The following is a 12,023-nucleotide window of genomic DNA, read 5'->3' as shown; positions in this document are numbered from 1 at the left end:
AGGCAAAAAATATCCAGATGACCTACTTCCGTCAAGATGTACTTTTTTAACTGTCGGAAAGTAAATGTCAAACCAAATGTAGTACCTACTATACAGTATGCAATTTCGAACATAGCTTCTGATAGTGACTTACACTTACACTACTCAAGGAAATCATTTGAATGGCTAACTCACAAAAGGTAGCAACAATAGCACTATACTGTAGCATGACAAAATTTATTGAGCAGTGTTAACATTAGCGAAAAATTTTAGGCAAAACTGCCAATAGTGTGGCAATGTACTCTAAGAAGCACAACACATAGGAGATTTTCAAAACAAGTCACTTTCAACTTGAGCATTGAACTTGAACCCGTCGCGAAATCTGTATGTGGAAAACTTTTCATCCAATTGCCTGCGAAAATTCGAGGTGTTACCCCACCTTTATGATAAATGGTTAGCATCTGCAGATAGTATGTACCTGAACAATAACACATCTTGTTTAATGATGCAGACGTCACAAGCGCCCCCTTGAGTTTGGAGGTTGTATATGTGCAGCAGGACTATGGCATGCTGATTAACCAAAAGAGAGATTGTATAGCGCTATTTTTTGGGATGTTTTATACGTTGTTTTCGGAGAAAATACGCATTGGATTTGTTTGTTTTGAGGAAGGGATGCACAACTGTGAAAACGTCTGGTAAAAAAAAAAAAAAAAAAAAAAAAAAACTCTCTCTGTGGTGTTGAAAAGTCCAATTTATTTTAGTACATCGGTTCAAACTTTGGATAAAAGTATCTGCTACATAAATAAATATACATTTATTTGAACTGGTTTAAAGAAACACGCTGAAACATCCTTGAATTATATTTCACAGCATTGTCAACAAACAATCAATATTGTGATAGCAGCATGGGACGTCTGCACAAAGGATGGAATCAAACCAACATGGGCTCTCTGAATATCACCAATAACACACGCCTCCAGTCCTCGAAATGTGAATAAACAGATTACAAGTGAAGAAATATTGCTTCAGATAGGGTGTACAAAAACCAAACAAGTTTATCTCACTTTCCTTCTTCATAGCGTGTGCATCTGTACACTGTAATCTACATACAAAGTGATCCCCATATTTACGCCTTTACTTTTTTTCTCTGTGAAATGATTCGGCTCATTCTGAATTCAGAAGCTGGCACTTTACTTTTATTGTTTGTGAGTTTATAAATTACAGTGTACTGGACTGTGTTTAAAGGGCCAATACGCATTTCTCCATTTGTTTGCAATGAATAATTCATTGAAATGAAAGGGTTTGATTGCATGCAACTGATTATATATAATGTTACATAACAATACACACTGACGCCATGGGTTAGTCGGGCAAGCTTAAAATTAACCTTATTTTTTAGAGCGTAAGTTAACATCAGTTGTCTTGTCACGTGATAAGACACACATAACCACTGTCGAGGTGGGAATTAAGCTCATGATTCCGCATGACAAATGAAACAGAAATATTACTTGAGGCTCTTTAAAATATAATTCAAGCTTTATAGAGAGTTCACATGAAGATGCAAACATGTTATTATGATTCCTGAATATTACACTGTTTGAAAGTAGTCATATAGGCTATTATAAAAAAAAAGGTTTATCAAAATATACCCGTAATAGGCATGATGATCACAGCATCTTTAAATCCCAAAACATTTGCATCTCATCTATGCTGACACTACAGCTTTGTGTGGTCAGCAGTTTTGCGTGTAGTTGCTTCCTGACTATTAACCCTTATGTAATATGAAGTACACTTTAACATCCCCTTAAAAAATATGAAGGAAATAATATACAATATTTTTCAAATAATATACTTAAGTGCAAATTTAATGTAATGTTTTCGGACACTTAATTGCATGTTATTTACAATTAAATGAAAATGTATTCAAGTTTAAATGTATATTAAATGCAGTTAGTGGAACTTAAGACATTCCGTTTCCTCACTAGAGAAGTTTTTCCGCTTGCAAATTCCGCCATGTAAATAGCGAATCCGCCATGGCGCGAGTGCAACTGGATTTTAAAGGGAATGGGAGATGAGACTCTGATTGGTTTATTGCACGTTACGCCCCAAACACACCCATTACTCATTAAGAGAATAGGGACAACCCTTTAAGACCATGCGCCGGATGCGCCGACCATTTTTCCCATCGTTAAACTAGCAAAAGTGGATTCAGACATGTCCTAAGTGCACTTGCGCCGTGCGCTTTAGACCATGTGCTTAGATTGTTAAAATAGGGCTCTTTATCCTTTAAAACTCATCTTTGGTCACCAAAATTACATCCCTACTATATCTTATCTTAACTAAAAATGAAAGCTTATTGAACTTGTATCCACAAGTAAAAACAGTATTAGTTTTAAGTTTATAGAATTTATTATGTTTGCTGAAAGCACAGACCAACTTTAATAAAAGTTGATAGATTTTTCCCCCAAAAGCTGAGTGATTTGGGATGCACTAATACTAATTTTGCACTCTAACATGCAAATTAGGATCTAGCCATAGCCCCAACAACACTGGGATGTGGAGTGCTTTATAATCTGTCCTGTTGTTTTTGAGAGCAAAAGGCCCAAAGGGTTGTTAATTCATCATGGATTTAAAACGGGATATAAATGGATGAGGAATCGTGCCATTTACTTAAGAGCAATTGTCTAGAAATCATTAACTTCGGCTCAATTAATTTAAGCTTTTTATTCATCTTCCCCAAATGCTCCACAGAGGGAAAGAAAATATTAAAAAGAGCGAGAGAAACCGTTGGTTAAGCATAAAAGGCTTCATCACACAGATAATAAAAGAGCAGATTTAATTCTCGCTCTGTATATGCAAAACACCAGATTCATTAAGCTGAAAACTGAACTTCATCAGAACTTTTAAACTTCACTAAACACACGTGGGATATCATGGAAAAATAAAGTTCAGCTCTTTCCTTAAAACAATGTGTTTTTTAGATTATTATATATTATTACATTTGAAATATAATCTGTTTACGGGTTTATGGAAATCTTGACGATGGGTTGTTGCCTGCACTTCAGCTTTTGCTTTCGTTAACAAAACCTTCACAATTCCTATTTCCGTCATTACTAGAACGTGATACTTATGTATTTGTTAATTACTGTTTAAATCATGCTTATATTTTCATTGTTGGTGTTCCACTCGCGGAATAAAGGTGGGGAATAAAACAGTCGTGCACACTCAGGCATCTGACATTTTAGGGAGCCCTTTCAGAGTCATAAAGGTGCCGGAGAGATGGATGAGAGAAGAGACTGTGCGAAGCTAGACCATCAGTGGAATAAAGAAAAAAGGAGCGGGGGGAAATGTGAATTAGATTATACGGAAAGGGAAGAGTATAACCTCTCTTTCTTGACCCTTAAAAAATGCACCAAGGTAACCCACAGTTTCTGCTAAAATACCATTAACTTACTACAGCTTTTTTATGACTGGTTATTTGGTATTTGCCTCCAGATACAAGATTTCTGAAAGGTTATTTTCCAAGTTGAAGATGATCTTTCTTCTTTATAGTATTATGGCTTTCAAGTGATTTTTAGAGCCTTTACAATTTTTGTGTTGTGACCTTATTGTCAAGACAGTTAAGCACATATACCTGTAATTTACCTTTTTATGCACAATACTTATATCTGCTTTCATATTACAGAAATTAGAGTTTTTGTAAAAACATGCTTGTCAAAATGCAACAACAAAAAAAGCATCAAAAATATAAATCTAAGGTTCAGTAACAGTATGAAACAAAAGAAGATTGTTTTGGTTTTGCTTCGCCTCTGCATAACTGTGCGGAAGAATATTGTTCTTTCTCCAACTTAAATCAAATCTACTGCTCATAAAACACTACTAGACTTAAAACTGGCATAAAGTTGGTTTGACGTTGGACGTTCGATATTCGCAAATTTAGGTTCACCTGGGTGTCAGCTATGATGCACACCGTTTACATTCTTTATATTTATTACAATTAACTGTCAAATCATACTTTTGACACTTGATAAATATGTCTGACCAGCTCTAGATGCTCTGTTTTCATAGTTACCAAAAATAAAACATTCAGACACATGATAGTAATGAGAATTTTGAGGCAAAATGCGAAGGATATATGTGCAAATAAAGGATCCTATGTGTGCTATATCATAAAGAACAGCCTCAGTGAGAGTGGGAAAAAAGATTTATGAATGGATGGGTGAACAAGCAAAAAACAACTAGGTAAGGAGTCTCTGGTGAGAAGTGGAGTGTGTTTTAGAACGCAGGTGTGTAGAAGACTTCTCCACTGGCCAGTCGGCGCATGAGCTCTTTCCATAGGAGGTCTCTCTCCATCTGCACTCCTTTCATAAAGCCACGGTTCTCCTGTGCCCGGCGGGACAGATAGGGAATCACCTCGTTCACCGGACCATACGGAACATACTTGTACACTGGGAATCCTGCCTGAGCTAGAGATATGAACAGATAAGAAAAGAATACCAATATTTTTCAGGGGTTTGTTTTTTTTTATTTTTATTTTTTATATCCCTTTCATTGACATATTGACATACAATTTTATAACTATACTTTTGATAACACTTATACTGTATACTTTCATTAAAAGTACATATTAAATGCATGCCAATTACTGATTTAAAGGACAAGTTCGGTATTTTACACTTAAAGCCCTGTTTACAGATCGTATCTGATGAAATAGAACGGTTAAGATTAAAATTTGGACACATGCTGCTGTCCCGAGAATTTTAGGTTTATTTCGCTCCCCCCCCCCCACCCCCACCCCCACCCCCACAATGGTTGTCTATATGCACTGGAAGATTCCGTCCTAAAAACACATTAAACTTTCGTTTACAAAGACGTGAAACTCACCGAGTGGTCAGGGGGTGTTCACTGATATGTTCCATCAAAAATCGCTGAAAAAGATGCATTCCAACAGGTTTTATCGTAGTTTTTGTCCAACTCCATTGACTTGCTGTGAGACCGCAGCACCTTTACGGTATTACTCCGCCGCTTCTTCTTCTGCTTCTTCTGTGTATTCAATGAAATGCCCGTGGTTTGCTTGCAATTGGCAAAGGTGCATTATCGCCACCAACTGGGCTGGAGTGTCTATTATTCAAGCGCTCAACGGAAGAATCACGGGTGTGACGCGTTTGGCAAAATAGGTCCACAAAAGCGAAATAAACCTAAAATTCTCGGGACAGGAGCATGTGTCCAAATTTTAATCTTAACCGTTCTATTTCATCAGATACGATCTGTAAACAGGGCTTTAAGTGTAAAATACCGAACTTGTCCTTTAATGTTAATAAAAATCTTCTTTATATATATATATATATATATATATATATATATACACACACACATACATATAGACAATAAATATATAGCTTAATATGACGTATAAAAATATTATATATATTATATACTTTTTTACTTTTTATATACTTTTTTCTAAATTAATAAAAAAATATATATTTTGAACTTATAATATAACATATAAATAATATATATGCAAATATAAAATGTATATTTTTTATTTATTTTTTAAAGGGGTTTATTTTGAGATAAAGGAAAGATGAAGAAACATGAAACAAGTACAACTATGAAGGAAATTATACTAAATTACATAAATTATACCTACATTATTTTAATCCAGAATACTTTTATTTTTTATATCACTTTTTTAACTTAAATAAAATAAGCGTTAACTGAAATAAAATATAAAAAAATAACAACAATACTTATTTTCATTTTGATGTTCAAAAATAACTAAACAAACTGAAATAAAAATTAACAAAAACTACATAGACAAATTTAAAAACAAATGATGAAAACACAAAAAAAATACTAAAACTTCAACTAAAATAAAAATGAATAAAGAGATGAAAACAATTCAAATATTACAACAATTTAATAGCATCTCAATTACAATAAAATAACACTGGTTTAACGAGCATTATTGTAAAGTTTTGCTGTGGTATATAAGTTTTGCTGTGATTTCACTAACGTGAATAGAAGTGAATTTAGAAACTGTGTGTGTGTGTGTGTGTGTGTGTGTGTGTGTGTGTGTGTGTGTGTGTGTGTGTGTGTGTGTGTGTGTGTGTGTGTGTGTGTGTGTGTGTGTGTGTGTGTGTGTGTGTGTGTGTGTGGGTGGTTCACCTAACGGAAAGCTGATTTGGTCACACATTCCCAGGAGCTGGCCGAAGTACACCTTCTTATCTGTGGGTGCCAGACCCATTTCATTCATCCTGTTAGACCATAAACACACAGAGCGCCGTCACAGAAAGTGAAAAATGAGAGACGCCCCTTCGGCAAGGTCATTTAATACAGGATACATTCCGGTGATTGCTCACTCAAAGTTTCACACTGTCTTATCGGTTACAGCCATTACACGCAGGAACAAGACACATTCTGAGACACTTAGGCTGATATTAAGTGTGAATGATGTAAGAGGAGGATAATAGTGTGTACTTCCATACGAATCATTCCCTGGTGACACTCTTTGACATTGTGACAGGAAATGTTAATGACATCTGTCATTGGGACACCTTTGTCAAATGAGGTTACACCCCTAAGGAGTGATTACATAAAATTAATGATTGAACATTACATTATTAATTTACACAAATTAATTTACTCCCAGTGGGATCTAAATGTACTTGGTACCATATATCAAAGAAGAGAACCTAAACTACACTATAAATGTGAGTTTTTCTGTGCTTAAAGCTTAACAACTTTATGTCCAGATGTTGATTTTTATTCTATCTAACAAATATCAACATGCAGTCACTTAATTTTGTAACTTTTCTATGTATACATTTTATTGCACTATCATTCAAAGGTTTGGGGTTCAGTACGATTTTTTTATACTTTTATTCAGCAAAAATGCATTAATCAAAAGTGACAGTAAAGACTGTTTCTATTTCAAATAAATGCTTTTATTTTGAACTTTTTATTCATTAAAGAATCCAGAAACAAATGTATCATGGCTTCCAGAAAAATATGAAGCAGTACGACTGTTTTCAACATTGATAATAATAATAAATGTTTCTTGAGCAGTAAATCAGCGTATTAGAATGATTTCTGAAGGATCATGTGACACTGAAGACTGGGGTAATGATGCTGAAAATTCAGCTTTCCATCACAGGAGTAAATTATACTAATTATCAAATGGAAAACAGTTATTTTAAATTGTAATAATATTTCACAAATTAATGTTTTTACTGTATTTTTGATCAAATGAATTCAGTCTTGGTGAACATAAGACTTCTTTCAAAACATAAAATAAAATAAAAAATCTTACCGACCTCAAAATTTATGAAATATGACAGATTTCACACACACACAAAATGTACTGTATATGTCAAATCTCTCATATTTTATGCATTTCAAGTACACTAACTTTTATGTATACCAAATGTATATAAATCGTTATATAAAAAGAAAAATCCAGATAAATATCACCTAACTTTTATTCTGTGTCATTTCCAATCAAGCTGTAATTTTTTTGAAATTGTGCAAAAAAAAAAAAAATCTTATTATTATGTAAAAAAAAAAAATTCTACCTAAGAAAATAGCCTTAAAGGAATAGTTCTTCCAAAAATTTAAATTTGCTGTTAATTTACTGACTCTCATGCCATCGGAGATGTACTGTAGGTGACTTTTTTTTACTCAGTAGAACAGTAAAGAAGATTTATAGTTGAAACCGTGGTCCTTGGTGATTCATATAATGAAAGTCAATGGCTACCATTTAATTTGTGAGTCACAAAAACACATACAGGCAAAACAAAAGTAATACCCGTGGCTCCCGACAATACATTGAGGTCTTAAGAAGCGAAACGATTTATCATTATTTACAACCTATAATCCACAAAATAGTGCTTACTTGTGCTTATCCTGGATGTTGAAACATATCTGAAAAATTAAGATAACGTTCGCTTATTATAAGGTAACATGAGTCATTATGCGACAGGAAGCTTGCGGTCCAGACCGCCATGAACACGCTCACGACCGTTTGCCGAGGCTGTGGATTACAGGTAATAACGTTGTAAATTATGTTCAGTTTCTTGCACAGACCAATCCGGTTGGCTTCATAAGACCTCAATGTATCATCAGGAGCAACAGGTATTAATTTTGTTTTGCCTGTATATGTTTTTTTGACTCTCAAAGTAACAGTAGCCATTGACTTGCATTATATGAATCACAAAAAGACCATGGTTTCAGCTATAAATACTGTTCTACTGGAGAAAAAAAGTCACCTACATATTGGATGGTCTGAGGGCGAGTAAATTAAGAGCAAATTTTCATTTTTGGGTGATCTATCCCTTTAACAAGATAAAATATTTCACATGTAATTTCAACCACCATCATTTCCACCACAAAATGAATGGCTATTTGAGTTGTGGTGGAAATGACATTTGTTCATACAGTATATAATTGAAAGAGAGAAGGAGAGTATAAAAAAAAAAAGTGTCCTACCTTCTGAGTGTATGCTTAACAGTGTCTAGGTTGTGTGATGCCACCATGACATTTGCTTTCTTATTCTGTTCGATCTCCTCCAGCACGTAATCCAGACACCTGAAAGACACCAGCTGCTCATAAATCATCCTGCTTTTGGTCTGCACTTTCAGACAACATTTTAACTTGGACTGTTGTGACCGCCAAACACAAAATCTTTTGAAAATATCAGATTTATTTTGAAAGCTGTCAGAATGTACCTTAATCATAAGAGGCTTACCTATGGTGAGATAAGCCAAGAGTATAGATAAATCTCTCCTGCCTTTGAAACATTCTGTCAGCACATAGACCGTCTGAATGAAGCACAGTTCAGGGTAAGTATGATGTTCAGATAAGGACCTTTATTTTACAAGTATTTTAGGACTGTTGATCTGGACTCAGAAACTACTTGGGCATGTCATCTCGCTCCTTAAAGAGAGGCAAAGTGGCAAAGTGAATCATTACTTTCTCATTAAATTAAGAATTTTGCCATAATTCTCTGTTCCAAAACAGAAAGTTGCCCACCTAGACAGCATTTTATGCATTAAATGCCAGTGGTTCTCAACGAGGGGGCCGGGGCTCTCTATAGCAGTGTTTCCTAGCCCTATTCCTGGAGGCACACCAACACTACACATTTCCCAACTCTTCCTAATCAAACACACCTGATTCAACTCATTAGCTTGTTAGCAGAGAATCCAAGAACAGAAATATCAAAGCCAGTGGATGACAAGCCTGCAACCTGTAGCCAAAAAAAGCGTAACAGCTAATGCTAACGCTTTGGCTGTGGCGGTACGCTGGGAAGAAGACCAGAGGCTGATTTTTTTTGGAACGGATGACAACGGAGAAGAGGCTTCACTACACTGAATAAACCGCTTTTGTGAGGAAATAGCTTATAATTTAATGAATCGACTGCCTGTCCACTTATCTTCACCATGTTTTACGCAACACAATACTTTTTTTGGGGAACGATATGTAGATTTTACTATGATAAAATGTTATTTAATAAGAGAAGGCAGAGAAGGGAATGTCGTGACACTACTCATTTACACCATTACCATAGCTTTTTTTTTTTTCTGTGTAGGAGTCAAGAGTACATTAACAGAGTTAAAGGAAAAATTGGATACATTCAGTCCAGCTGACAACCTACAAATTTCTCAATAGATTCATAATATTTACAGAACCTAGATTATTCACAACACACACACAGGAAAAGGGTGAGAACAAACTAAATAATATATATATCCTGTATGATAGAAAAACAGAAGAAAAAAAAAAGGGGTACATTGCATTCTAGTGACAACTTTTCATCATTAGCGTTTTATTTCCAATAATAGTCTATGATTACATCTGTTATAAAGTTACTCAATTTCCTACATATTCCTTCCATCTCTTCCACAACAGAGCCCCTTTTTGCATTTTTAATCTTAAAGAAAAGGTAAGGATTTCCATCCTATATATTTCACTTACAATTGCTTTCCAGTCTTCTATAGTGGGTGAGGTTGAAGCCATTTACGAGTAAGAGCTGCTACCAGGAATATTCTCCATAAGTTTATATAAATGGTATCATGCAAATCCAGATTTACCAGATAGAGGGTAGGCCATTGGAATGGAATTTTGATCTTTAATATAGCCTCTACAGTCCTGTGTACATCTTTCCAAAATATGTGAATGACTGGGCATGCCCAGAATAAATGGTGGTGATTTGCTACTTCTGAATTACAGTGTCTCCAACACCCTCATCCTATTTCACTATGGCTCTTTTGAGCAGGTGAAATAAATAAAATATATTTTTCCAGGCGAACAGCCTCCATTGTTGGGAGCCTGTAGTTTTCCATTGGTATCTACATGTTTCTAACCAAGCCTCTTCTGTTATATTGATGTTTACGTCTTTCTTCCATTTCATTCTGATATAAGAGGTGCTGGCCCGTGGTTTTGAAGACAATGATAAAGTTTAGAAATAATCTTACTAATTGTGGTAGCCTTAAATGCAGACAAGAGTATCTTCACACAATCATTTTGTTTCCAGTTCCCTTTCTTATTTACTGTTGTGTTGAAGTGGTGTCTTATTTTAAAGTATCTGTACATTACCATAGTATTTAATGAGTGATATTGTATATTGTCTAAAAAATTGACTATAACTGCATGTATGCATATGACGCTGATTTGCATTTTATTGAATTACAGAAAATGAGTGTTTTAATTATAAATATTTTGTTATATTGTATGTTGTTTAATGAAAATTTAAAAGTTTTCTTTCTATCGCTGCTAGGTTATTGTATTGTGTGCCTAATGATGATGATATATGCTTTTTAATGAATGATGGTAAAAAAAAAGACAATTTTAATGAATTAATTATGTATTAAATTACAATTAAGTTTTTTAATGTGGTTTTATGCGACCAGCAGTGACTAATACTTAGAGCTAATAGAGATATCCACGCTTTTTTCTGCATAAAGCACATTCCACAAACAATGCATTCCTACCGTACCTTTACTAGCGATATAGTACCGAATATATAACATTTATTCACAAGATCAACGCGCTAATAGTCCACAAGAAACTTATCAACGTAAACTGTAACTCACTGTCATAAAACTTCAAATGGTTTGAAATGACGTCATGCACTGCCATTACACGATAGGCTGAGGTGCCTCACATGATCCTAGTTAGCCGTTACGCTTTCTCCAATGGTGAGAGATACAGACCTTCTCATCTCCCTAAACAATCTATTAATAATCTGATTATGTCCAATTCCCATAATCTGGAAATATATGGGTCAGATAAGGGAGACATTCAAAATGTGCACTGTTGGTGCGCCTCCAGGAACAAGGTTGGGAAACGCTGCTCTAGAAGGCCTCAGTAGACTTTCAGGGGGTCACAAAATGATCCAAAACTTATTTAAAATAAGGTCAAACAACTTTAAAATAGCCAATCAGCTTAAAAAAATCAATAAAAAAAAATCAAGATGACTGACATAATAAAATGATATAAATCCTCTTTCATTTGTCTTCTTCAACAATTTCCATTTTTTATTGAAGAACCAGGGTTCTCATGGTCTTGGAAAACCTTGAACTTTAGACTCAGACTAAAATGCATGTTTGAGCTGTTTTAACTGAAAGCAACTTGTACTGACATCCCTTAAAATATGTCAGTGCCATTGTTTTGTCTCAAGACGCACACCAGTAATGTTTTTTTTTTCTTTCTAGAGCACATTTATAATAGCTACTCAAATGCCCTAACTGAACTAAGGACTAATCCTGGCTTAATCTAAGCCCTGTCTGTGAAACTGGGCTATCCAGAGATAAAGTCTGTAGATATCAAACAAATGTAATATTATAGTACAATTAGAAATCAAGCGTATAATATCATTCAAACTATCAAAAAACTAAGCATATGACTAATCGCAGCTTGCATTTGAGATTTGGCTTTAATGTGAGCTAAGAGATGACAGAGATGTGGGCTGAAAGTGGGAGTCCATGGCTACCCTGTTCCAGCGGCCCTGCATCAGACTATTGGTATCAGCTGTGAGTGTTAGT

General features: G+C 34.8%; 1 protein-coding gene across 1 annotated transcript in view; it reads right to left on the bottom strand.

Annotated features, from left to right (window-relative positions):
* Window positions 1–2,688: 2,688 nt before the first annotated feature.
* Window positions 2,689–12,023, bottom strand: part of prodhb (proline dehydrogenase (oxidase) 1b) — a 29,976-nt gene continuing 20,641 nt past the window's right edge. Inside the window, exons 12-14 of the mRNA XM_082170827.1 lie at window positions 8,470–8,568; window positions 6,151–6,239; window positions 2,689–4,445 (exon numbers count right to left, since the gene is read on the bottom strand). Of these exons, the coding sequence (XP_082026953.1) occupies window positions 4,255–4,445; window positions 6,151–6,239; window positions 8,470–8,568 (379 nt within the window). The 3' untranslated portion in view covers window positions 2,689–4,254. The remainder of the gene's footprint in view (window positions 4,446–6,150; window positions 6,240–8,469; window positions 8,569–12,023) is intronic.

This window comes from Leuciscus leuciscus (genome assembly GCF_965113295.1).
Source record: "Leuciscus leuciscus genome assembly, chromosome: 5".
In the NCBI taxonomy this organism is placed as follows: Eukaryota; Metazoa; Chordata; class Actinopteri; order Cypriniformes; family Leuciscidae; genus Leuciscus; species Leuciscus leuciscus.
Note: the sequence above shows the minus strand (reverse complement) of the source record. Positions and strands in the feature narration are given on the sequence as shown.